We start from the raw sequence: 27,822 nt of genomic DNA on the forward strand, positions 1-27,822 counted from the left end.
CCCAAGTGAGGGCCCCATCAGCCCACCTAGACGTGGTGTTAGAGGCAGTCTGGTCTCAACGCTGAGGATTTTCCAGGGAACTGGTTTCTGCTAACAGTTTCACAAGTAGGCATTGTCAAGGGCAAGGTGAAGCATGGGTGTCCTGAGTGCCAGGTCACTTCTGGGGGGGTCTGCCCTGCCCTGGTTTCATCATAATCTCTCCTCTTGGCCTGCTTAGTGATGTCCTTTGAGCTGGTCTCCTGAGCATGTTTCAAACCTCCTGAGTTCAGTCCTGTCGGCTGCCCTTTGTTCTCCAATGACTGAATCCTGTGGTACTGTTGCTTTGAAAACACTGTAAAGAGAAAGTGACTTCGTTGGAGTTCTGTCGGGATTTCCAGACTTCCTCCATTTGAACCACATGGTACCTGGCACTTGGGTCAGTCTTGGGGACTTTGGAGGGCTGCTGGATGAGTAGGCTGTGTTGTTAGGGACTTGGATATCTCAGAACCTTGACTTTGGCTCATCCAACCCAGAACAAGTTACCCTCACGTCATGGAGGAGACAGCAACAGCTGTGACTCATCTGCTGCCGAAATCTGAGAGATCAAAATATCAGTCACTTCTTTCTGTGACCTTTGTTTTCCTGCTTGCCCTCACCCTGGCCTTTTTTGCCTGTGCTTTCCTGGTCCTGGGAAAACAGAAGCCAAAATACATTCTAGCCAAGGACAGCATAACGGTTAGAGAAGTGGACCACCTGAAAATAGTGAATGTGTCCAGGATGTGGTATTATCAGTCAAGACTACTAGTGCCCAGTAGTGAAAACACAGTCATGCAGACTCCTTGGCTGGCTCCCATTGTGTGGGACGGGACTTTCCAAATTGAAATCCTGAACCAGCAATTCCGGCTCCAGAATGTCTCCGTTGGGTTGGTTGTGTTTGCCACTGGAGAGCATGTAGGCTTCCTTAGCATGTTCCTAGAGACGGCAGAGACATACTTCATGCAGGGACACAGGGTGAAGTACTACATTTTCACTGATCAGCCAGCTAGTGTGCCAGTCCTGAAGCTCCATAAGGGAAGGCAGATGGTAATTCTGGAAGCCCAGGGCTCTGCCCACCCCCTGAACACATACATCTACAGAATGCAGGTCATCAGCTATTTTTCCCAGTGGCGCTTTGCGAAGGAGGTGGATTACCTGGTCTGTGCACATGTGAACATAATTTTCTGCCACAGCGTGGGTGTGGAGATCCTGTCTTCCTTGTTTGGCACACTGCATCAACAGTTCTTTGGATTACCAAGGGAGTTGTTGGCCTACGAAAGGCAGCCTCGCTCACAGGCCTACATTTCTAAGGACGAGGGAGACTTTTACTACTCTGGGGCTTTCTTTGGAGGAAAGGTACTAGAGGTTTACAGGCTCACCAAGTTTTGTTATCAGGCGATGACAATGGACCAAGCCGATCACATCCAGGTCTTGCAGCATGATGAAAGCTACTTGAACAAGTATCTCCTTTACAACAAGCCCACCAAGGTCCTCTCTCCTGAGTACATGTGGGATAAGGAACTTCTGAAGAGACAGAGTTTTCAAGAAATTTTGCCAAATGGGGAAATACTTGTAAGAGTCAGCAAATATCCCAGGAGTGACGCTACCCAAGACTTCCTGAGAGATCCCAAACAGGGTCAGTGACAGAAACTTTCAGTCTTCTAACAGGCTGCCTGAGATCAGAACCAGTTTTTACTACTATGAGCACAGGCTTCACATTTCCAATTGGTTGGAAAGAAATGCTCAGGAAGAATTGCACCCTCGCCCCACCTGACCTAGTTAGCGTTCTGTTGCTGTGATAAAACACGGACCAAAACCCAGTTGGGGTGAAAGGGTTTATTTCAGCTTACAGGTTATAATACTCCACCACTGAGGGAAGCCAAGGCAGGTACTCAGGTTCCTGGAGGCAGGAACTCAAGCAGAGGCCATGGAGGAGCACAGCTTGCCAGACTGCTCCCGTGGTCTTGTTCAACCTTCTTCCTCACATAGCCTAGGACTACTTATCCAGGAGGCACCACCCACAGTGGGCTGGGTCCTCCCCATCAATTATCAGTTAAGGAAATGCCCCACAGGACAATCTGATGAAGATAATTCCTCAGGTGAGGCCCCCTCTTCCTTAGATGACTCTGGGGTGTGTCAAATTGACAGCTGAAGCCAACTGTGACACCACCCTCAAACCCAACTTTTTCAGACACATTTACCCCCACCTCCAGCACACTTTTAGGTGGGCTGATTTCTTAGGTTAGTCCCACGTGGTCTCCTCTTAACACCCCTTCAGGTTGAATGAGACTGGTTGGTAGCCTCTTGTCCTGGGGAGCCAAGTGTCATAGACAGCACCTTTTCCAGGAAGAAGGAGGCTCTCAGTTACCTGTCGCCTGACTCCCATGGCAGCATCACACAGGGGCTGCTTTGGTCTTTCGCCAAAGGTTAGCTTTAAGCCAAATAACTTCCTCTTCAAATTCTTTGTGTGTGTGTTTGTTTTGGTTTTCCGAGACAGGGTTTCTCTGTGTAACAGCTCTGGCTGTCCTGGATCTCACTCTGTAGACCAGGCTGGCCTGGAACTCACAGAGATCCGCCTGCCTCTGCCTCCTGAGTGCTGGGACTAAAGGCGTGCGTCACCACTGCTCAGCCCTCTTCCAAACCTCTGTGACAGTAGAAGAATTCCCTTGAATGTTTACTCCGATGTGATGCCAGATCAGGACCCTCTTTGCTCAGGCCTGGCTTCTGTCCATCTCAGAACACTGTCCCGTATTGACTGACAGCAGTGAGCATGCCTGCCAATGGCTTGTACTCCCCGTTCTCAGCTTCTCCATGATCCATGAGTGAAGGAAGATGATTTCCATCATGATCTGGCCTTGTTGCTTCAGGCCTGTGGCACATGGTGGAGGAGAGCCTCTCAAACACTAGCCAGCAGGAAGCAAAGACCAAGAGAGAGGGGGCCAGGCTATGGAGACAGAATTACCTTCAAGGGAGCTTCCTCTCCAATGACCTACTTCCTCCCACTAGGCCTGCTTCCTGATGTCTACACCATCCTCTAACAGTCCATTCCCTTGTGAATCGATCACTAGCATCAAGACCTTCAAGATCCAGTCATTTCCCCAAAGTCCCACCCTTTGATGATTGCAGCTTTGGAGACCAGCCTGCAACACACAAGCTTTGTTGGGATGGGGTAAGGTGAGGGTAAGATGGCGTATTTCAGATCTTGAACTAATGCTCATCTTACTGTCTTTCAGGGTACCACGAGGATAACAAGCTCGAAAAACTTCTATGTTGAGTCTGTTTGAAACTAAACTGTTGATGGAGATGAATCTTTGCAACTGATGCTTCTTCCTGTTATGTTGTGTTTTTAAAACTATAACTAAAACCCAGTCTTTATTACACAGACTCTAATAAAGCAGCCATAGCTCAGCCCTTGGTATCCAGGGTCTGTATATTGTGTAGAGAATGGATGCCTTTTGGGGGATCATGGGAGATGGTGAAAAGTAACGTGTGGTTGCACTGAGCGTGAGGACCCAAGTGAGAGCCAGAATACTTCTCAGCCCTGCCACTATGTATAAAGTAACATAATACGATATACGCAGTGATATATGCAATAGTCGCATGGCATTTACATTCAATAACATCACATATTTTGACAACATTTTTCTGTTCTTACCTGCTTCTGGCACCACTCTCCAGAGCCTAGTCATCTCCTCAAGTCTTTCTACAATCATGGTGTGTGTGTGTGTGTGCTTATAATAGCAAGGTTCTACACAGGAGTGAAAACATTCAGTATTTGTCTTTCTGAGTCTGGTTTGTAAATTGATAAGATGTGGCATACACACACAATAGACTTCTGCATAACCGTGAAGAAGAAAGTTATCGCATTTGCAGGAAAATGGGTAAAACTAGAGATCATGCTGAAACTGGCCAGATATTTTATCTGTCCAGAGCTGTTTACTCATTTGTAAAGTAGGCTTCTGCATTTTAATCTTTATTTTTTTAATTTATTTGTTTTATGTGTGTGGGTGTTTTTCCTGCATGTGTGTCTGTGTGCCTTTTGCATGCTGGGTGCCTATGAGATCAGAATAGGGCATTAGATTCCCTGGAACAGGAGTTACAGATGATTGTGAGCTGCCATGTGGGTGCTAGGAATCAAACCTGGGTCCTCTGCAACAGCAGCCAGTACTCTTAACCATTAAGGGCAGTTTTGTGCTGAGCGGAGGCTCAGACCCAGGGCCACGTGTGTGCTAAACAAGCCCTTTATCCGCTTAGCAGCACATCTAGCCCAAAGCGTGTACACAGAACCAGGCTTTAACCGACCCCCAAACATAAAGGTAGTGTGGATGGCCACAGGCAGGGAAAGGGCTGTTATTTCTCCGAAGGCCATCCCAGCAATTCAGGGGGTTCTGGAGATGGCCTAGGAGGGCTGATCTCAAAACCCATCTATCTACTGGTGGCATTTGCCATTTTCTGCTACTTCCTGAAGAGGCTGACCCAGTCTGCATAGCTCCGTATCATGGCTGCTTCTGCAGAGGTGGAGGAGGGGGTGTAGGGCTAAAGCTGACTCAGCAACAAGAGTAGAACTCCAGCAACTGACTTACTCTGGCAGAGTACACAGTCCAGCGGGGAAGGCTTGATCCCTCTAAGGCACGCTCCAAAACATTCAAGGCAAATAACTACCTTCCAGTAGGGTGTGGTTGAAAGGTAGGAACTGGGTTAGGCTTTCTCTTGCCAGGGTGTAAATGCTTCATGTCTCCTTGAGACTTTCCATTCAAAGTCACCTCTAATACCTCAGTATTAGGAGCTGGGGCATTTGGGAGGTGACCACATCATAAGGGTCCACCACGGATGAGATCAAGGAAAGGACTGGAAGAAGGTAGCTGGGACTGTTATCCCCTTGTCCCGGGACATCGTGAGTATCCTCGGCTAATGATACAGATAAAACTGTAGTAAGTTTCATCAAGAAAGTAAAAAGGAAGCTGAGCAAGGAAGTGCACACCTTTAATCCCAGTACTTGGGAGGCAAAGGCAGGTGGATCCGTATGAGTTCAAGGCCAGCCTGATCTACGCAGCAAGTTCCAGACTAGCCAGGGCTATATAGTGAAACCCTATCTCAAAAGAAGAAGGAAGGAGGAGGAAGAGGAGAGGTAGAAGAAGAAATTGAAATGGATGAATCTTGGTGGCACATGACTTAAGTGCTACAAAGAGGTGAAGGAAGACAGCTCCCTTCAAATCCAAGGCTTGCCTAGTCTACATAGTGAGATCTGGTCTCAAACAAAAGGAAGAAAAAAATTAAAAGGGGAAATACCAAATAATATCAGGAATCAGCAAGGACATCACTACAGTCTCAACAGTTAAAGAATAGCAAGTGAGGACAAACATCCTTCCATGGTGGAAACTAAATCCAGCCAATTCTTTCAAGCACATTAGGACAATATTTTACCAGTGTTAAATTCTTTCAGAGTGCTGGGATCAAAGGCGTGAACCACCATGTCCAGGTAACAAATCTTAAAAGGGGACACGCATGATGAGAAAGGACCCCCTCCACCCCACCCCAGGCGGTCAGGTGGTGATGTATCAACTATGGAATCCTAGCTTCTGCCACTGCCACACAGATGAGCCAAGCGAGTTTCTAAGTCTTAAATGCTCTTTATACTTATTTAAATTTGCTAAAGGAAGCGATGATAAAGCACTTGCCCAGTGGTGGTGTTAGGAAGCATGGCATCCGGGTAGATCAGTGTACCAAGTTCCCCTTCCCAGAATCCTTCACAACCTGGCCAGGCAGGCTCAGAACTCATGCCTTTCTAAGGCAGCCATGGAGAAGATACTTCAGACTTAGGGAGGTCTAGAGGGACCTATGTGTGATAGTGCTGAGCCACCAAGTAGGAAGGGGAGTGTATGTTATTGTGGAATATTAGTTTAAGGTGTGTTACATTCATTTATGCTGTGGAACATTTGTTTAATGATACAAAGATATGTTGCAGTCTTTTATGTTGCTTTTGTTTAACTCTGTGAAGCTGTGTTACTTTGTCTAAAACACCTGATTGGTCTTATAAAGAGCTGAATGGCCAATCGCTAGGCAGGGGAAAGGATATGCATGGCTGGCAGGCAGAGAGAAGAAACAGAAGGAGAAATCTGGGAAGAAAAGATCAAGGAGCAAGAGAAGAAGGAAAGGAAGACTCCAGAGGCCAGCCACCCAGCTACACAGCAAGCCACAGAGTAAGCAATAAAGAAAGGCATACAGAATAGAGAAAAGTAACAGCCCAGAGGAAAGAGGTAGGCGGGATAATTTAAGTTAAAAGCTGGCAAGAAGTAAGCCAAGCTAAGGCTGGGAATTTATAAGAAAGAATAAGTGGGGCTGGAGAGACAGCTCAGTGGTTAAAAACATTGGCAATTTTTCCAGAGGTCCTGAGTTCAATTTCCCACAATCACATGATGGTTCCCAACCATCTGTAATGAGATCTGGCACCCTCTTCTGGCGTGCAGGCAGAACGCTGTATACATAATCTTTTTTTAAAAAAAAAAAAAAAAAGAAGGAAGGAAAGAAAGAAGGAAGGGAGGAAGGAAGGAAGGAAGGAAGAAAGAATAAGCCTCCGTGTGTGTATTTATTTGGGAGCTGGATGGCATGTCCCCAAATAGCAAAGAGCCAAAAGAGTAAAATAAAAACCACCACCAACAGTATGTGGTTAAATGGCATTCGCTGTGCTGGCAGAAAGTGAACGTCAACTCATGCAGTTTGGTCCATCCCCTACCCAGAGCACCAGCTGCCTGGGTAGCAGTAATGGTGGTACCCAGAATTGGCCCATTGCCCCAATCCTCATCTCTCCTACCCTGACCTCCTATGAGCCTTGCCTCAACCCTGGCTCTGACCTCTGATGACCCCAGGACAGAAGGCCCAGAGAGTCATTGGCACTGAGTTTAGGTGTTGAGGAGTGTGTGGGCCTGATGATGGGGGATGGGGATGATAGTTATTCAGGCTCTCCTGGAATCTGCCATCTTGAACTGTCCCCAGGTGCCACCCTCCTACGAAGAGCACAGGATCATACGCATTGGACAGTTCTGAGGCTGAGCTGCTGAGATCTCACTCTTTGCTCTTGGATGCCCTTTCTCTCCATCTCTCCCTTCTCTGGCACACCTTTTCTAACCAAACACAAGTTGAAAGAGTCCTTCAGAAGAATGTACCTGGCCTGGGACCGGGGACTAGGAAGGCTCCTCTAATACCTTACCACACCCTCGGAAGCAGAGAACACTAAACCACCCCTCTGGAACAGCTCTCTCGCTGTCTCCTCCATTCATTTTCTTCCTCGTCCACTGTGTTCCCAGTGTCCCTAGGTCCCTGCTTCTGGTGAAGCTCTCCCTGCTGCATCTGAATGGCCCCTCAATCCTGATCCCAGGGGGTCCCATACCGATCCGTGCACTCTGTCTCACAGTGTGCATCACCTGTGTGAGTGAGCTCTGTGCTTATCTGGCCAGTGTGTGTGGATGGGGACGTCCTTCTCTTTCCTTTGGTGGTCACAAATGAAAGAGGACACAGCGTGCATGCACCTGAGGGATGTACAGCCACCCAGGAGAAGTAAAGAGTTCCATTCTAGGGTCAAAGTGACTGTCCTCCTGTGCTACCTGAGCAGTCGCCTCCATGTGTCTCGGCCTGTCCAACAAATCTCCACATCCTTGCTATTCTTGCTTAAAAGAGAGAGAGCCCAAGGCCCTAGGAGCGCACAGAAAAGGGGCTGTGCAGAGGAGAGGAGGGCGCTTGAACGGTATAAATGGCAAGACTATCAGTCCGGGGGAGGGGGTGGGGGGGAGCGGCTAAATACATTTGGGTAAGTGACATGGGGTGGCCATTGTGTCTACTTGGAGTAAGTCCCAGGTCCGGATCGGATGCACCCAACTTTGGAGAAGGACGTGAAGGGAACACCCAGAAACACAGCTGGCGCCCAACGAGAGGGCAAGAGTTTCCACCTAAAACCTGAGAAAAGATTCTAAAACGGAGCTAAAAACAGCTTCCTAATTGTCTCTCTCAAATGAGCAGCAGCTGCCCGTTTGAGTTACTGGCGGGTTCCTGGTGTGTGTGCTTGACCTGCAGTATGGCGGGAATGAGGCCTCTGCAAGTGGTACATTAAGCTGCATGGTGGATTTAGCCTTTGCTAGTTACAAAACAAAAAAGGTTTCTGGGCTACACGCTGCTTGGATAAAAGCATAGACTCATGATAGCTCCCAGAACTGGCGATAAACGTACCACCGCCATGTTGGGAAGCTGAGGTGGGCGGAGCCAGCAGCCATAGCGTTGTTTCAGTCTTACAAATGCTGCAGTTTAAAGCAACAGATTCACAATAAGACAGATTCAGATGGAACAAGACTTTAAATGCTTTACAATGTGTGTAAAAATGTACATAGGCTTGGAAGAGAGAGGAAAAGGAACATAGACAGTTATATAAAGAAATAGAAAGTTTAAAAAAATAAAGTCTTTAAAGAGAAAGTAAAAGTAATATAAAAAATAAGCCATGTAAAGATGGATATCACACAGAGAGTCTGGATTATATTGTCTTTGGGATTTTTAACTGCAGAAAGACATGTGATTGTAAAGACTGCTCAGTTAAATCAATGTGTATATTTCAAAGGTATTTCAATTTTGAAATTTATGTCTAAGGATGAGTTGCTTTGGAAAGGAGACTCTAATTTTGTTTTCACAGAAAGTCAGAGGCTATGGATTTGTTCAAGATTAAGATACATCAGGTTTGACCAGCCAAGACCCCCTGAAAGGTCTCCGATGACACCATGGCCCAGATGATCCAACATCTAGAATCGTTTCAAGGCAACTGGCTCAGATGATACAGTCTCACGGACTACTCCATGATCCTAAAATTTTCTTCATGTCCCCATAAGATACAGCGCCCCCCTCCAGCAGGAAGTAGTAAGAGAAGCTATGCCCAAATTCCCAAATATACCAAGCTGGCTTTAAAGATGTGTAAAAGTTAAAACCTTCCTTTTTTAAAAAAAGAAAAGGGGAAGTGCTGTGGGATGTTCTGTATGTCCTGTGGGAGCCCTTCTTGGGTTCTTTGTGGCGTTACCCAGCAGGTCCGTATAGAGGATGATTAGGACCATGGGCCTGAGTGCAGGTGTTTGAGATGGTCTGCACTTGGCTGTGCTGGGGGATGGTCTGTATGTCAAGTTGTTCTGATTGGTCAATAAATAAAACCTGATCGGCTGTGGCTAGGCAGGAAGGATAGGCGGGACTAACAGAGAGGAGAAATAAAAGGACAGGAAGGCAGAAGGACTGGCTGCAGCCACCACCATGACCAGCAGAATGTGAAGACACCGATAAGCCACCAGCCACGTGGCGAGGTATAGATTTGTAGAAATGCGTTACTTTAAGATATAAGAATAGTTAGCAAGAAGCCTGCCACGGCCATACAGTTTGTAAGCAATATAAGTCTCTGTGTTTACTTGGTTGGGTCTGAGCGGCTGTGGGACTGGCGGGTGACAGAGATTTGTCCTGACTGTGGGCAAGGCAGAAAAACTCAAGCTACACACAGCTCCATGCCAAGGGAAACTTAGACCTGAGTTCCTGCCAGCCAGTCACTCACTGGCTCCAAGTGGAGGCCAGTAACGAGGACTGGGAGACATGCAGTCACCGTCCTCCTAAGCAGACTGCCTGGCTGAAGGTACATCTGTTACTACAGGACTCGGCATCACTGAGAGAAGACGAGTGAAACAGAGATAACCCATTTCTCTTGGCTGTCAGATTATGTCCAGTCCATCCAGCTGGGGCACACCTGTGGGAGGCACCAGCTCCACACTGCGCTGAAGAGACCTCTGTTCTTGTCAACAGGTGGACCACCTACCTGTCTTAATTAGGGTTTCTATTGCTGTGAAGAGACACCATAACCACGGCAACTCTTATAAAGGAAAGCATTTAACTGGGGCTGGCTCACAGTTAAGAGATTTAGTCCATTATTGTCATGGTGGAAGCATGGCACATGCAGGCAGACATGGTGCTGGAGAAGGAGCTGAGAGTTCTACATCTTGACTCACAGGCAACAGGAAGTGATCTTATCTCAGTGGGCGTGGTTGTAGTATATATGAGACCTCAAAGTCAGCAGAAAAGCCAAGTTTGGTTCCCAGCACTCACTTGGTTGCCTGCAGACATCCTTAACTCTGGTTCCATGGGGTCAGGCGCCCTCTTCTGGTCTCTGTGGGCACTACACACATGTGGTGCATGTACCTACATTCAGGCTTTCATACACATAAAATAAATCTTTTAAAAAGAGAGAGGGAGCATACTTATGGGGTGATTAGGGCACAGCAGCCATCATCCTCTCTCTCTGAATAGTTTCTGACAGTGTCTTTATTATGTGTCTGCGTGTAATTTGGGGACAAGTCCAAAATTTTAACACGCTTGAAGAAGTGGAACAAATCGAAGTGTTCATTCACCCACCTCTCGGTAGCGATCTTCTTATTGAACATGTACTCTGAAGAAAGGATCTTGGTGGGTTTGTGGTAAAGCAGGTACTTGTTCAGGTGACTCTCACCCAGCCGCAGGGCCTCAATGTTATTGGTTTTATCTGTTGTGATCATCTGGTGACAGGCTGCAGTGAGCCTATATATCTCTGCCACCGATCCCCCAAATAAGGACCCTGTGTAATAAAAGTCCCCCTCGTCCTTTGGAATATAAGCTTGTGACTTAGGCCGGCGTTCATAGTGGAATGTCTCCCGACCAGCCATGAAGAATCGCAGATGGAGGGTGGCGAACAAGGGAGAGAGAATCTCCACACCCACCTTGTGCTGGAAGGTGACATCCACATCAGAACACACCAGATAAGCCACCTCCTTGTGAAAACGCTGCTTGGAATAGATGCTGATGAACTCCATGCGCTGCATGGAAATGTCCTGAGGGCGCTCAAAACTCGGGATCTGGAGGGTAACCACTTTTCTTCCATCTTGGAGGGGGATCTGAGGGACAGCATGAGGTTGGTCAGTGAAGATGTAGTAGTTCACCTTGTGTCCTACCATGAAGAATGTCTCCGCAGACCTCAGGAACTGCTCCAAGTACTCCTTGTAGTTTTTTAAAGCAAACACGGTCAATCCAATGGTAGCATTCCGGAGCTGGAACTGCTCATTTAGGATGTCGATGTTGAAAGTCCATTCCCACACAACCGGGGCGAGCCAACTGGTCAACACAAGGACATCTCTCCTAGTGGGTGTAAGCAGACTTGGCTGGGGATACATCAATTTTGATAATGATTTATCTTGCAGTCTATACTGTTTTCTATCAGCCATGTCTGCCTTGATTAGTTCACCCTTGTGAATCTGGCTCTTCTGGTGCCAGTAGCCATAACCAAAGATGGCCAAGAGAAGAGCAATTAGAAGAAAAGTCGCTTGGTGAAATGAGAAGTATTGCCTGGACAATGTCCACAATGGCCAGGCCATGGTCCACGTCTGATAGATGTAGGCTGGATCTGTCAAGGCGCTCAGCTACCTGCCCTGCCAAGAGACGGGGTGAAATGCACAGATCCTGGAACACCCATGCCTCCTCCCACTCCTCCTGAGTCCCCATCACAGTGCAAGAGGTACCTGAAAGCAGGGTGTCCGGGGCCTCCCGGTGGAGGACAGTGCCAGAGACGTTACACAAGTTGTTAAATTCAGCTATGGTTTGAGGTTATGCTAAAAAAAAATTGCTCAGGGGAACCCAGTCAACAGGCAAGTGGATCTTCAGAGCCAGAATGCAGAAGCCAGGGCTCCTGAAGCAGGGTGATGTGGACGCTGAGCAGATGAAGGGGGCGTATTGTGATGAAAGCAAGTCAGTCAGGACCACCTGGGGGTCAGGAAGCCTGTGCCCCACCTGCCTGCCCTTCACCTCCCCAGCTTGAAGCCTTCCCTGACACCAGCCATCATTTGAGAATCCTGACCTAGAAACCCCAGTCAAAGAAGCAGGAAATCTCCAGGTCAAAGGCTACTTTCCTTAGTCCCCAAGGAGATATTCGACACTCCCAAGGGTCTACTCAGGAGGCAGGAAGCCATACACTGTGTTTAAGGTTAGACTGCCAAATTCTTTTATATTATTTTGATGCCACATAGAAGCCTAGGTGTGAGTGCTGTGGGACCCTCCCAGCACAGATGAAAGAAAGCCCCAGGGAGAAGGCTGACTAGACTTTGTTGACAGGCCCAGCTGGAAAGCAGAAACCAGTTCATCTGTGAGCTCTTGAACCCCTGATCTACCTCCTCACATACATAACTTTGGGGAGGTTATTTAATGTCTTGGTTGACTTTCTATTGCTGAGATAATGACCATGACCAAAAACAACATGGGGAGAAAGGGTTTAACTGGGTTATAGGTGACATGCAGCCCATCGTCGGGGAAGTCAGGGCAGGAACTCAGGAACTGAAGCGGAGACCATTGAGAACTGCTGCTAACTGGTTTGTTCCCAGTGGCCTGTTGAGCTACTTTTCTTATACACCCAGGACCACCTGTCGTAGGGACGGTACCACCCATGGTGGGCTGGGCCCTCCCACATCGATTCTCAAACAAGAAAATGCCCCACAGGTTTGCCTGCAGGCCACTGTGGGATGGAGGCATTTTCTCAGTTGAGGTTCTCTCTTCCCAGATGACTCTACTTGTGTCAAGTTGATAGAAAACAACATCAACGAAACAGGACATTTTCCAGACAAATTATTTTGCTTAATGCATGTCTGTATGTGCGCATGTGTAGCATGCTTGCGCCTGTAGATGTGTGTATGTGCGGGAGTGAGAGGGAAATTTCAGGTGTTAGTGTCAGGAACGTCATCCACCTCCTTTGTAACAAGGTCTGTCTTTGGCCCAGAGCTCAACAATTTGGCTTGACTGGCAGGTCAGTAAGCTCTGAGAATTCTCCTGCCTCTGCCTCCCCAGTACTGGTATTTCAAGTGCATGCCATCAAGCCAGGCTTTTTAAAATAGGTACTGGGCCTAGAACTCGGGTACTATTGATTGCAAGGCAAGCATGTTACTGACTGAACTGTGCTCCAGCCCCCTGACAAGCTGTCCTTTAAATGTGTCTTAGGCTTCTGTTTCAGCTGACTCTCAGACAACACCCACTTGTGTGGGATAGTTTTATGTCAGCTCGACACAGGCTAAAGTCATCTGCGTGGAGGGAGCCTCAATTGAGAAATTGTCTCCATAAGATTTGGCTGCAGGCAAGCATTTTCTTAATTAGTGATTGATGGGCGAGGGTCCAGCCCATGGTGGATGGTTCCATCCCTGGCTGTTGGTTCTGGGTTCTGTAAGAAAGCAGCCTGAGGGGGCTGGAGAGATGGCTCAGAGGTTAAGAGCACTGGCTGTTCTTCCAAAGGTCCTGAGTTTAATTCCCAGCAACCTCATGGTGGTTTATAATCATCTGTAATGAAATCTGATGCCCTCTTCTGGCCTGCAGGGATGCAGGCAGAGCACTGTATGTATAATATTAGATAGATAGATAGATAGATAGATAGATAGATAGATAGATAGATAGATAGATAGATGACCTTAAAAAAAAGAAAGAAAGAAAGCAGCCTGAACACGCCATGGGAAGCAGGCCAGTAAGCAGCACCCTTCCATGGCCTCTGCTTCAGCTCCTCCTCCAGTTTTCTGCCCTGTTTGAGTTCCTGTCCTGACTTCCTTCAGTGATGAACGGTGCTGTGGAAGTGAAGCCGAATCAACCCTTTCCTCCCCAGGCTGCTTTGGTCATGGTGTTTGGCTGCAGCACTAGAAACTCTCACTAAGACAGCACTAGATGGGGAGGGGAATGTTTATTGGCTTATGTTCGCTACAAGCACATCTCCTCTAAGCGCTTCTGAGTGTGTGCCTCATTGAAGACAAATCTGACATAGCCCCTTTCCCATGGTAAAACTGACAGAGTCTAAGATAGAGGCCCACGGTGGGGCAGGAGCCCATACCACTTACAAAATGAACCTGACTGGTGACATTTGTTTCTGCCTTCTTGCATGAGAGGTGGCTGGCTGGAAGTGTGCCTTTTCAAGGGATTCTGCCCTTTAGGGCATTTCTGAGCACATGGCAGAAAGAAGGGGGTGGATAGGGTTGTTGTGGGGGGTGGGGAGGGGGCGTGCATTACTATTCTTTCTTTGGGACAAGGTTTGATGTAGCCCAGGCTGGCCTCACACTTGCCGTGTAACTGAGGATGTTCTAATCCTCCTCCTGTCCCCACCTTTCTAGCGCTAGGGTTACAGGTGTGCACCACCAGACCTCCTTTACACCATGCTGGGGAATGGCTGGCTCCAACTCAGTGCTCCATCATGGAGCACCACAGAGAGAGGAGCGGTAGCCTTCAGCACTCCATACACAAAGGCCAGGGACCCCTAGTTATGGAACAAAAGATGGAAGGTCCTGAGTATTCCGGCAAACTCTGACTCCTGCTTAGCCACCTCCAAGAGAACACAGCACTGTTAGGCAAGGTCTCTCCCACTGGTCTGCAATACTCTTCCCCATTCACTAGCATCACTGGCCTTGTGTCTTGGTTGCTATTCTACTGTCATGAAAAACACCATAACCAAAGCAACTTACAGAAGGAAGCATTTAATCTGGGGTTCACGGTTCCAGAGGATTGGAGCCTATGCCCATCATGCCAGGAAGCATGATATCAGGCAGACAGGCAGGCAGGAGGGAAGGAAGGCAGGCAGGCAGGAGGGCAGGCAGGTAGACAGACAGGCAGGCAGGTAGACAGACAGGCAGACAGGCAGACAGGCAGGCAGGCAGGCAGACAGGCAGGCAGGCATAGCACTGAGCAGCAGCTAAGAGCTTCCATCTGATCCACAAGTATAAGACAGAGAGCAAGCACACTGGGAATGGTGTGGGCTTCTGAAACCTCAAAGGCCCCAGTGACACTCCTCTTCCAACAAGGCCACACCTCCCCATCCTTCCCAAACAGTTCCACCAACAAGAGACCAACCATTCAAGCATATGAGCCTATGGGAGTCATTCTCATTCAGACCACCACACCATGCTTCTATATCAGGTGTGGACGCACCTGGCCTCAGGAGATGGTGCACCCACAAACACTGCACCACACGTGCTGAACTGGAGAAGATGGCTCCCTGGACAGTACCAATGAGACAGCAAATACTTACCAGTACTGAAGATTATCATGACTACCCTCTCCTAAAGAAAACACAAAGAATTCAGAGCATTCAGACCACAGGAGGGGCCCATGAAGCATAGGAATACTGGACCTAGAGAGCCCTGGGTACAATGCATACAAAGCCACATCTTCATCAGCAGCTCTGTGGGAGGGCAGTAATGGGCATTTCTCTGAAATGCATATTTATAAAAATGAGAAACAATAGTCCCTAAGCTGGATGTGTTGGTACACTCCTACAATGCCAGCACTCAGGAGGCTGAAGTTGGGGCACTGGTGTGGGCTTGAGGCCAGCTTGGACTACAAAGTGAGACCCTGTGGTGGTTTGAATAAGAATGGCCCCCATAGGCTCATGTATTTGAATGCTTGGTCATCAGGTAGTGGCACTACTTGAGAGGGACTAGGAGGTGTGGTCCTGTTGGAGTAGGTGTGGCCTTGTTGGAGGAAGTGTGTCACTGGGGGTGGGCAAGCCAGGCCCACTGTCACTCTCTTCCTGCTGCCTGTGGATCCAGATACAGAACTCTCAGCTCCTTCTCCAGCACTATGTCTGGCTGCATGCCGCCAGGCTTCCTGCCATGTTGATGATAATGGACTAAACCTCTGAAAGGATAGGCAAGCCCCAGTTAAATGCCTTCTTTTCTCAGAGTCGTCATTGGTCATGGTGTCTCTTTACAGAAAGAGAACACTGACTAAGACAGAGCCTGTCTTTAAAAAAAAAAAAAATCAGCCAAAAAGGAAATACAATAACTGAGCAGGCAGACCCATCGGTAATAAATAAATGTTTACATGACAGAACACCATTTTTATCTTATTTCCTTTTATTTAAAAATTTATTACCATTATTTATTCTCTCTCTATCTCCCCCTCTCTCTTTCTCTCCCCCTGTGTGTGTGTGTGTGTGTGTGTGTGTGTGTGTGTGTGTGTAAAACAGAATACACCTGTGGCGGTCAGAGGACAACTTGCAGGAGTTGGTTCTCTCCTTCCACTATGTGGGTCCTGGGGACACAACTCAGGCCATCAGGCTTGATGGCTATTGTTCTTACCCTATGAACCACCTCATCAGTTTATTTTGTTATGTTTTAAGAGAATTGTTTGTGTATGCGTATGTGTGTGTGCACCCACAGAGGCCAGAAGGCGGTGTTAGATCCCTTGGAACTGGAGTTACAGGCCTTTGAGAGCCTTCCAGTGTGGGTGCTGGGACCCAAACTCAGGTCCTCTGCAAGAGCAATCATGCCCATCACAGGAATGTAGATGAACTTTCTCGTTTAGATCCCCAGCTCACAAATAATGACATGGAGACTTATTATTAATTATGAAAGCTCAGCCTTTGCTTAGGCTTGTTCCTAACTAGTCCTTAAAACTTAAATTAACTCATATTTTTTAAATCTATGTCTTTTATGTGGCTCAGTTACCTTTGCTTTGTACTGCCCATCCTGCTTCCTCCCCATCTGACTGGCCACTCCACCTTGTTCCTTTCCAAGTCTCCTGGCTTCTCCTCCATGCCTAGATTCCTCCTCCTCTTCCTTTCTCTCCCTGGAAATCCCGCCTCTACCACCTGTCCAGCTATTGGCCATTCAGCTTTTTATGACACCAATCACAATCCCACAACCCAGGAACAAGGGTGTAGCTGGAGCTGAGGCTGCATACAGACCTGACAACAGAATGGGAGGTCTGGGTGAGGCAGGAGCAAATGCTGGCCCTTCATCTCCTGGACACTACATCACTTAGACTTCGGGACAAGTGTGAGCCATGTCTCTGTATGATCCATGTGTTAGTTTGTGGTCACTGTGCAGCTGCCGAACACGATGTCCAAGACCTGTCCTTAATTGTCCTCATCTTCGTATCCCTTCCAGCACATGCCTTGGATGCAGTATTGCATTTAGCGGTGTCTTCTTTCTCTCTGAACTGTACATTTTGTATTTCTTTGGGGGAGAAAAAGTACATGATCTTATGGTGAACCCACCTTTCTAGGGATGGCTCAACTCTCAAGGGAGGTGACAAGGGAGTGTGTCCATCTAGAGGGAGATCCTATTCCTATATTCCTATATCCTGTAAGATATTCATCTCTGGGAGAATACAACCTGAGACAGACTGAACCCCTCTGACTTCCTTCCCAGCTCAGCTTTTGTGGGAGTCCATGATAGCAAACACCACACAATGAAGAGAGGTGTACCCATGAAGAAAGGAGGAGCCGGAATAGTCTTTATGAGACTTCGATACATCCCTGTGGAAACTATGGAAGCCGGATTCTGGAAGCAGGCACATTTGCTGGGTGGACAACAGTCATTGGTCATGTCTGTGGGGTGCTTACCATTCTCAGGGGGCCTATTACAGTGATGCCTATAAAACCATTCCTTTTTTATGGCTATGTAATAGATTGCCACACATATAGCAGATTAAGACAGCACCCATTTATTTATGCATTTACTTAAGCATTTATTTTTCTTTGTCTCGGGTGGGGGGTTGGGAATGCATGCTATGTGTGTTATAGGAATCCTGTCATGGGTCTGGTAGCCAACTGAAAGGAGTGTTTGGGCCCAAGAGGCAGAGTTTTCTTTGGGAAGGGATGTGATCCAAATAAAGACAGGGCCAAGGGATGCACAGGCCCTTTTGAAATGAGGAGCATGCACCTAGCAGAAAATGGAGCAGCAGCTGACTTGATTTGGATTTCCCCCTTTCTGTCTAATCAAAAAGGAAGGTTTTAACTTTAACATAGTAAAATTACATACAACAAAACAGATATCAAGTAAGAATTACAGTTGCAATATCAAGTTTATTTCTATTTGACAAAATTAGAGAATTTAATTATTCATCCTATCTTTTAATTATCTATCCTATCTTGGTGAGTCCAGAGTTTTATGTCTAATTTACCCTTCCATCGTAACTAAGAAAAAGTATAACTATAACTATCTAGTCTTCAGCTCCATAAAGACCCCAGAAGGATGCAGTGTTACCTAAAGACAGGGACATCAGACTGCCTGGACAGTCACCCAAAGTTGCTCTGTAATGTTGGGGCATCCAGCTGTGGCCTATGGGCCTAACATATCTGACAGACTTTCCTGTGAAGCAGGGAATTTTGAGGGACTGTCTTACCTTGTCTTGGCAAAGTTTGGCAGTCGCTATTTTTGTATCCAGCTGGTCCAGTTTGGACAGTAACTGTCAGCAATTGAGGTAAGGGCAGTTTCTTTGCCCACATGGCCAGCTTTGCCATAATGAAAATAAATTGCATCTGGAGTTTCTCCGATCCCCATCAGCTTCTCTGAGTAGATGTGTCTCACTGTCATGAAAAGTTTAAGTTATTAAACTTTTAAGTTATTAAAACATTTTAAGGCCGGGCAATGGTGGTGCATGCCTTTAATCCCAGCACTCAGGAGGCAGAGCCAGGTGGATCTCTGTGAGTTCAAGGCCAGCCTGGTCTACAGAGTGAGTTCCAGGACAGGCACCAAAACTACACAGAGAAACCCTATCTCAAAAAAACAAAACAAACAAACAAAAAATTTAAATGCCATATTCTGTAGGTCTTTGAATTGTTTGAGGACATCTATCTATTTAAATATATCTCCATATATAAAAACATATCTAACATGAGTATAAGTTTAACAATTATAGATGACTATTAATCTGTATTTCTTAATTATACACTATATTTTTAATTGAACTACATAAACACAATACCTTAAACAAGAGTAGAAATATACATACAGTATAACAAAATTAAATTTAAATTTGTATCAATAAACTAAAATGCATACCAGTGTAAATTATTTTGAGATTAACAATTGTTTTTTAAATAAAAATAGATTCAATAATCTACCTTTTTTCTCCAATCATAATAATCTACCCTTTTCCCATCATTTTTATATCATATCCCCCTTTCTTCTTTTAGAAAGAGATTGACTATGACTAATAATAATTTGTAACCAACCCCCCTTAAATGAAAACATTTACAAGCAATATTTTGGGAATGTGGGCACAGTTTTCTAAACTACTTCCTGCTGATTGGTGGGTGCTGGTAATCTTAGAGGGACCCTGATGTAATTGTTAAGTCTTGGCTGGAGTATTTTGTGAGGCTGGATCATCTCAGTCAGCAGCCTTGAAGCTGTTTTAGATGTTGGATTATCTGGGCTGTTTTTATTGGTGTCTGGTCCCCTTGTTCTGAAAAATATATAAATGTTTAAAAGTAACATACATATCTGTATTAATACAAATATAAACTGTGTGTTGTACATAAGCCAGCCAAAGATATTTTTTTTCTGTGTTTGATCGGGAAAAATATACATGAAGTGTCTTGTATTTTACTTCAGGTTTATTTTCCCATGTCTGTAGTCAGGATTTCAGGGGTTCTTCCTCAATCAAACCTGATTTTCCTCAACACAGAATGAATCCACAGACTCTTATTTTCTGTGGAAACAAAAATACAACCTCTTCCTGAAAGGGACATACCTTTTGACTTACATTTTGGAGTCAAGATAATTTTAAAGTATATAAATTGGTCTAATTTAGTAGCTTTCACAATCAAATATCTCTCGGCAGTTACCATTTTGACAGTCAAAAAAAGCTAAAGACAACACAATAAAATATAGAATTCAGACTCTCTGTGTATTTTCCATCTTTACTTATTTATTTATTTATTTATTTATTTATTTATTTATTTATTTATTTTCCGAGACAGTGTTTCTCTGCGTAGCTTTACTCCTTTCCTGGAACTTCTGCCTCCCAAGTGCTGGGATTAAAGGCGTGTGCCACCACTGCCCATGCCTGGCAATCTTTTTTTAACCTATGACTGTTTCTACTCTTTCTCTTCTCTCTCACAAGCCTACGCACATTTTTCAAACCCACTGTGACCCGTTTAGAGTCCTTTTGTCTGAATCTGTCCTTACTGTGTGTCTTTAACCCTTTTCGTCTGTAAGAGCACAAGCCCTGAATCTTCCACGCAGTGCACGGCTGGGGGACGCTTCTCTGTGCCGTGGCTTATGTGAGACTGTGGGACTCCACCATGCTGCGGCTCAAGCATGCAGGCCGCCACGTGTTTTCTGTACTACAGCCTGCCTGAGAGACATGAAGTATGAAGCTGCTCTTGGCTCTGTTTTGGTGTGTCTAGAACCCCCTCTTTAAGCTTTCTCAGGCTGTATGTGCATGTACGTGTCCCAGGTTGGGCGGCCATTTATGTGTCCCTCTAAAGTTCAGAAGACAATCTCAGAAGAATAAAACTAACACTTTGTTGTTGCTTGTTTGTTTGTTTGTTGTCTTGCAACTGTAATTTTGTTTTCTTTTGTGAAAATAAACTGGGAGTTAATATTGCTCCAAAAGCCATAAAAGCGAAATGAGGTACACACAGAAGAAGGTTGTAAAGTGGTGGGGTAACGGATAGGGAGGGACAGATTGTGCCAGCACAGACCAAGCTGGCAAATCGGGGTGCGGCATTGGGATGGACCAGGGGAGCTGGAGAGATGGCTCAGTGGCTAAGAGCACTCGCAGTTCTTCCTGTAAGACCTGGGTTTGTTTCCCCGCACCCATATGGTGGCTCACAACCACCTGTGACGCCAGCTCCAGGGGAATCAAAACCCGCTTGTAGCCTCCATGGGCAGGCGCACACACACACACACACACACACACACACACACACGGGGGGGGGGGAGAGCGAGAGCAAGAGCTCACATAGATGTGTGCACACACGTAAATACATTTTTTTTAAGTGGGACAGCTTGGATGAGGCCTGCTCAGGTTATAAGGCCAAAGTCAAGGTGTGAGCATGCTGGGCTGGGGGGGGGGACGCTCAAAGGAGGACTCTGCAAAGGCTCCAAGAGCACTGGGGTGGGGTGGGGTGGCTTGGGGGTGCCTACATTAGCTTCTCGTCCCGGGGCTGCTAGGTCTATTCTGACCACTAGAGGGCACAAGAACCACGATTCCCGTGCCTTCCACCGGTGCTTTTGCTGCTGTGGCTCAGATGCCAGAGCGCCCTAAGTCAGTCAGATGCCTCGTGTGTGTGTGTGTGTGTGTGTGTGTGTGTGTGTGTGTGTGTGTGTGTGTGTGTGTGTGTGTCCCGTGTGTGTGTGTGTCCCGTGTGTGTGTGTGTGTGTGTGTCCCGTGTGTGTGTGTGTCCCGTGTGTGTGTGTGTGTGTGTGTGTGTGTGTGTGTCCCGTGTGTGTGTGTGTCCCGTGTGTGTGTGTGTGTGTGTGTGTGTGTGTGTGTGTGTGTGTGTGTGTGTGTGTGTGTCCCTTCATCGTTGTTGACTCTCAGGCATTTCCTGAGCACACGAGAAAGAGCACCCGAATTCAGTGCTTCTCATCCTTGACTATGCGAAAGAGCTGCTGGAGCTTTTAAAAATGCCTGTTTCTGACAGGAGAGATGTCTCAGTAGTTAAGAATGCTTGCTTCCTGATCTTGGAGAAGACCTGGTTTGCTTCCCAATACCTACATAGCAGCTCATAACTGCCTATAACTCCAGCTCCAGGGGGTCCAACTCCCTCTTCTGGCCTCTGCCAGTACCTGTATGCACATGGTGTACATAAACTTATGCACACGAATATATGTATTTTATGTGTATGTATATACATATTCATAAATATATGTATATATAATACATGTATTTTTTAAAATCTTTAGCTATTTTTCCTGATTCAAAGCCAGGGTTACACATCCTGGGATCGTAATGATCCATCTATGAAGCAAAAGGATCAGAGTGAATTCAGAACACAGCTAACTCTGTCTCAGTCCCTGCCCCTCCAACTCCCCCACCCCCTCAGCCCTGTCCTGTTTAACGGCAAGTCATTCTAAAACAGAAAAGAAAATGATATGGGGGAGAGAAATAGAACCGGAGAAAGGGGATGGGGAGACGGAGGTGTGCAACAGAGGAGAGTGTATGTAGTTAAGAACAAATTGTAATGAATGAGACATATGTATGAAAATACAATAATAAAACCCATCAACCTTAAAATTCAGCTGAGCCAGATGTGGTGGCACACATCTGTTTTGTTTTGTTTTGTTTTTGTTTTGTTTTTGTTGTTGTTGTTGTTTTTGTTTGTTTGTTTTTGTTTTTGTTTTTGTTTTTTTGTTTTTTTTCGAGACAGGGTTTCTCTGTGTAGCTTTGGGCCTTTCCTGGATCTCGCTCTGTAGACCAGGCTGGCCTCGAACTCACAAAGATCTGCCTGCCTCTGCCTCCCAAGTGTTGGGATTAAAGGCGTGCGCCTGCGATGGTGGCGCACACCTTTAATCCCAGCACTTGGGAGGCAGAGGCAAGCAGACAGATTCCTGTGAGCTCCAGGCCAGCCTGATCTACGAAGCATGTTTCAGGACAGCCAGGCCTGTGTGGTGAGGCCCTATCTCAAGAAAATAAAAATAAAAATAACTAATTGAAAAACTCCTGATTCAGCCGGGTGGTGGGGGCGCAATGCCTTTAATCCCAGCACTCGGGAGGCAGAGCCAGATGGATCTCTGTGAGTTCGAGGCCAGCCTGGTTTACAGAGCGAGATCCAGGGCAGGCGCCAAAACTACACAGAGAAACTCTGTCTCCAAAGGCCAATAAATAGAAAGAAAAGAAAAAAGAGAAAGTCCTGATTCGTGGGCATCCACCTCCAAAGACGATTCTTCCTGACCTGGGGTATGATGAGATGATTATTTATTGTTATTGTTATTTGAGACAGAGTATTTCGACTTAGCCCTGGTGGTGGCGCACACCTTTGATTCCAGAGCTCGGGAGGCAGAGGCAGGCGGTCTCCATGAGTTTGAGGCTAGCCTGGTCTACAGCGCAAGTTCCAGGACAGCCAGGGCTACACAGAGAAACTCTGTGTCAACGACAACAAAAAGGAAAAAACCGAACAGATTTTTAGAATTGGGATACGGCTCAGTCAATAAGCACAGGAGCCTGAGCCTGGATCCCCGGGGATCCAAGTGAAAAGCTCAGCATGAAAGTGTAGACGTGTAAATCGAGCACTAGGCTGGCCTTGAACTCACAGAAATCCACTTGCTTCTGCCTCCCCAATGATGAAATTAAAGACGTGCACCACCAGGCCTGACTGAAGTTTGCTATTTTGACTAGACCGGCTGAGCAGTGAGGCCCTGGGATCTGCCTTTCTCTATCCCCAGGGCTCTGGCTACAGACAGGCATCACCATGGCCACCTTTTTACATGGGTCCTGAGGACACAAACGCAGGTCCCCATGCTTGTGCACGTTACCCACTGATTGTTTCTCAGCCGTGTGTGTGTGTGTCACACTTTTTAAAAATCAGGAACCCACTCTGGAGGTAGCTCACAGGTCGCTAAGGTGATGGCATCAATCCATTCTTGAAGACAGAGACTGTGAACTGACCACCTCCCTCCCACAGGCGCCTTCTCTTAATGCTGTTGCAATGGCAATTCAATTTTCAATGACTTTAGAGGGGACCACGGCGCCATTCCTCTCCGACTACCCTCCCCAAACTGATACCTGTGAGTCTTATTGAATTAATTTTCAGTGACTGTATCATGTCACTAGGAACACAGACGTCAAGCTGAGACGTGTGTGCACCGCTGTTAGAGTTCCCTCTGGTGCAGCCCTCCCTGCTTTCCCTTCCGCCCGGAGCTGGGCCACTTTGTTCCGTTTGGAGAATTTCGTCTCGGTATCTTTGCGCTTCCACTCCCCTCTGGAGCGCCGGGATGTTCCTTCACCATCACGTTGTGTCGAGCCTCCGCTTCTGTTTCACGGGATCAACTCAAAACACAGCTCTTGCTCCAGAGGGAATGGGGCTAGTTTTTCTCAGAGCCGGTAAGATGGCTCACCAGGTAAAAGCGCTTGCTGAGCAAGCCTGGCGGCCTGCGTTCAATCCCCAGGACCCACCTAAGGGTGGACAGGGAGAACCAGCTTCACGAAGTTGCCCTCTGACCCCCGCATGCCCACTGTGGCACAATAGTAACTTTATTTTTACCATAAAAAGAGGGGCTGGACAGATGCCTCGGTGGTTAAGGATGCGGCCTGCATTCAATTGCCAGCACCCGTGTTAGGTGGCTCACAGATGCCTGTAAATCCCCCTCTGGGGGATCCAACGTCCTCTTCTGTCCTGGGAAGACACCTTCACACACTTGGCAAAGACATGCATAACATAGACATAAGTACAAACAAAAATCTCTTAAAAAAATTTAAAACATAAAAAGAGATCATTTAATCTGAGCCAAATATGAGTGGTCATGGCCCAGGAACACAGACTCAGACTACCCCAAATGACGAGCTCCACTGTCAAAGGAGTCACATGAACTTCAATGCCTGTACCAAACACGATGGTGGGGCCTTGAAGTTAGCAGGTGACAGCAGGGAGGGGCAAAGCTCTCCTACAGGTGTCCAGACCACAACACTAAGAATGTTAAGGACTCCTTAACATTCTTAGTGTTGTGGTCTGGAAGCCAGTGGTCTCCTAGGCAACAGCATTCCTAACTACATTACCTAGAGCTCAAAGACATTAGGTCAGAGGTGGAAGTCGCTACTGCATGGCTGTTAAGAAGACGAAGACAGGCTGGGATAATGTTGACTGTCCGTCTGCAGCTCTCCGCCTCTACAATTACAAGGTTCCAGTCCGCCTGCACGGCCTCCAAGCCAGACGTGCCTTTTTCGGGCAGCCTCTGCCCGCACTGGTTCTCTCGCTCTTCTTTGGTGGGAATATCTTCCAGAAGCCTCCTCAAAGATTGCTCACGGGTAATCTCTCGAGGCACTGACCTTTTGAGCCAAGACACTGTTTGCCCCCAAATGGCTGCTTCTTCTTCTTCTTCTTCTTCTTCTTCTTCTTCTTCTTCTTCTTCTTCTTCTTCTTCTTCTTCTTCTTCTCCTCCTCCTCCTCCTCCTCCTCCTCCTCCTCCTCCTTCTTTTCTTTTTTCTTTTCTTTTTCGAGAGGGTTTCTCTGTTTAGTTTTGGTGCCTTTCCTGGAACTCGCTCTGTAGACCAGGCTGTCCTCGAACTCACAGAGATCCTCCTGCCTCTGCCTCCCAAGTGCTGGGATTGAAGGCGTGCGCCGCCGCCGCCGCTGCCGCCGCCACCACCACCGCCTCCGCCACCACCACCACCGCTTCCACCTGACAAAATGGCTACTCTTTCTTTTTTTCTTTTTTTCTTTGGTTTTTTTGAGACAGGTTTTCTCTGTGTAGCTTTGCGCCTTTCCTGGAACTCACTTGGTAGCCCAGGTTGGAACAAAATGGCTACTCTTACTGGCACTTGGTTGGTCGCTGTATGGAAGTCTAGGTTAAACAGCTGGTTTCCTCCCCACCCCCACCCCCGAACTGCCAGTGTCCTTTCAGCTACCATTCCTGCCGCTTATCAACTGCACCGAGAGTTCTCCAGGCCTCCCCAGTCATGTTCAGCTGTGGGAGGTTTCCTTTCAGTGTTTCTTTAATATTTTACTTACTGCTGTACTCTATTTCCTATTTCTTGAAATCCTGCATTTATACCCCAATTTTCTTATCTTTTCTGTTGTTATCCATGTTCAATTTTTAGTCTACTAAAACTCTGCCTCTTCGTGTAACATTTGTAGGTGATGTTTCATTTACCAGCTTAATTTTTTAAAGATTAAAATGTGTGTGTGTGTGTGTGTGTGTGTGTGTGTGTGTGTGTGTGTGTGCACATGAGTGCAGGTGCATGCAGAGGCCAGAAGAGATCTCCTGGATCTGGAGTCATGCGTAGTGGCGTCGAGCCACCTGAAGTGCGTGCGGGAAACTCTGCAAGAGCGGTGGGTGAGAGAGAGAGAGAGAGAGAGAGAGAGAGAGAGAGCCCTGACCACCAGGCTGCTTCTCACCACTCGCCTACCAGTGTAACACTTCTTCTCCTGTTTCTAGTTTCCTGGGTGATTTTATTCAGGCATCAATGTGAGTTGCCTAGATTTTTTTTTTCATCTTTTTATCTATTAATTAGTTGGGTTCCATTTATTGATGTGCTATGTCAAACCATCCTTACATTCCTGGCATAAGTTGGTCTGTGAACTATAGTTCACTAATATTTTATCTATTGTGTTTGCATCTATGTTTATGAGTTTAATATTTCCCACAATGAAAATGGTCAGATTTTGAAATCATGGGGTATTGAGAGGGGTTAGAAGGGCCCTGACTGCTATCCTAAGTGACAGCTGGGAACAGAGGGAAAACCAGGTCCTGAAGCCCTGAGTACGATGGGGCCCGGAACAAGCTGTGTTTGAAGCCCACGGTGATCTAAGATCAGACTGCCCCAGCACGACCACGGCAAGCAGCCGCCCCACGGAGTGGGACACGGTAGTAGTTACCAGTGCAAAGGTGACTGGAACATGGCTGGTGCAAACTCAAACTATGTGAGCTGTTTTGGGGTGCCCTTCCCATGGTGGAGTACCTGCTAGCCTGCCTCTGCTTTGGTGAGAAGAGAAACCAAGCCACAGACTAGGTTTGGAAGGCTCTTGGCAGGCGTGCGTGCCCTCGTCTCCCTCCAGGTTTGACAGCTCTGTCCTGACTGGTTGCCTTCTCCGCCCCATTTGCTTGCATAGACCAGCAGATCCAATCCGGGCACCCCTGGCTGTCTATAACGAGCCACATAGGCTCCTTGTTAGCAGTCCTCCAATTGCTTATCCTCAGCCATCCTCACTGGATCAGGAGAAGATGAAGGAGGAGGCAGAGGAGATGGGAAACTGCCTTCAAGACTAGCAAGAAGCTGGGAGTGGCGGTGCACCCCTTTCACCCCAGCACTTGTGAGGCAGAGGTGGACAAATCTGGGGGCTTCAAGGACAGCCTGGTCTACATAGTAAGTTCCAGGACAGCAGGGCTACCTAGAGAGACTTTGTCTCAAACAAAACAGAAAACCTAGCAGGAGACAGCCTTCATATAGACTCAGGCCCTGAGTGAGGGTTTTGCCTCAGGTAGGGAACTCACTGAGGCTCCAGCTGCTCTTCCCTCCAAGACAGGTCCTGTGGCTAAGAGTCAAGGAAACCCGTTCCTGCCTCAGCCTCTGAGCCTCTATGCTCCCACTGCAGATGAGAATCCATTCTGGCTGCTCTCCCCTGCCCTCCAAGATCTGCCATTTCTGAGGCCTGCTGCTCTGAGCCTGGGACTCTCGTGGAGATCTACGAGACAGTGACATTTCTAATGTGTATCAGCAAACTCTCCGCCACCCTCCTGCTGCTACCAAGAGTTCAAGTCCTAGGGTTCCATTTAATTGTGGTCTCCCCTGCTTGAATTGTTCATTTCCCATTAATAAAGTTCCCCTTGGTCGCTTGCCCTTAATCTCTGCCCACTTCACTCCTGGGGAGAGCGAGACAAGAAGAGGGTCGGAGAGCAGAGAGCCCTCTCCCTTTCCTTCCTAGAGAGCATTTCATTTAGATGGGATTACTGTTCCCTTGGAAACCTGATTCAGAACCTTTCGCTCAGTCTGTGTTTGTGTGGAAATGGTGACGTGAGATGGTGAGATGCCGAGTTGTAAGGGTGTGTGTGTGTGTGTGTGTGTGTGTGTGTGTGTGTGTGTTTGACTATTAGCTCAATTATTGAATTTTAATGTAACTCACAATTGTTTTTCTTGAGTACATTTCAGTAATTCCTAGGAACTGGACCACTGTGTCTAAGTTTGAAATACATTGACAAGAAGTTGACTAAAATATACTCAATATTTTCATATTTGTTGGATAAGTACCTTCCCCCCTGACTGGCATTCTCTTCCTCCCTCTCTTCCCCACCAATGTACCTGAAGTTTTACCAGTCTTCTGTATGTAATAAAAAGAATACATATGTCCTCCTCCTGACTGTATAA

General features: G+C 47.0%; 2 protein-coding genes and 1 long non-coding RNA gene across 3 annotated transcripts; 2 read left to right on the forward strand and 1 right to left on the reverse strand.

Annotated features, from left to right (window-relative positions):
- Positions 1–240: 240 nt before the first annotated feature.
- On the forward strand, positions 241–3,431 carry LOC114698882 (histo-blood group ABO system transferase-like). Its single transcript, XM_037202301.1, has 2 exons — positions 241–1,651; positions 3,249–3,431. Exons 1-2 carry the CDS (start codon positions 532–534, stop codon positions 3,287–3,289), a joined length of 1,161 nt encoding a protein of 386 aa, XP_037058196.1. The 5' UTR covers positions 241–531; the 3' UTR covers positions 3,290–3,431.
- A 6,849-nt stretch (positions 3,432–10,280) lies between these two features.
- LOC114698883 (histo-blood group ABO system transferase 1-like) lies at positions 10,281–11,726 on the reverse strand. The gene is made up of 2 exons (XM_037209778.1): positions 11,571–11,726; positions 10,281–11,480 (listed from the first exon to the last, which is right to left on the reverse strand). The coding sequence occupies exon 2, from the start codon at positions 11,424–11,426 to the stop codon at positions 10,281–10,283; it is 1,146 nt and encodes a 381-aa protein (XP_037065673.1). The 5' UTR covers positions 11,427–11,480; positions 11,571–11,726.
- A 12,795-nt stretch (positions 11,727–24,521) lies between these two features.
- LOC119087392 lies at positions 24,522–27,302 on the forward strand. Its single transcript, XR_005090821.1, has 2 exons — positions 24,522–24,765; positions 27,053–27,302. It is a non-coding gene; the product is annotated as an uncharacterized LOC119087392 (long non-coding RNA).
- Positions 27,303–27,822: the final 520 nt, after the last annotated feature.

This window comes from Peromyscus leucopus, chromosome 1 (genome assembly GCF_004664715.2).
Source record: "Peromyscus leucopus breed LL Stock chromosome 1, UCI_PerLeu_2.1, whole genome shotgun sequence".
NCBI classification, from domain to species: Eukaryota; Metazoa; Chordata; class Mammalia; order Rodentia; family Cricetidae; genus Peromyscus; species Peromyscus leucopus.

Coding starts and splice junctions, on each gene's coding strand:
- LOC114698882 (XM_037202301.1), top strand. CDS start 532: ATGGAGGAGACAGCAACAGCTGTGACTCATCTGCTGCCGAAATCTGAG. Junction 1,652..3,248: donor CCTGAGAGATCCCAAACAGG/GTCAGTGACAGA, acceptor ACTGTCTTTCAG/GGTACCACGAGGATAACAAG.
- LOC114698883 (XM_037209778.1), bottom strand. CDS start 11,426: ATGGCCTGGCCATTGTGGACATTGTCCAGGCAATACTTCTCATTTCAC.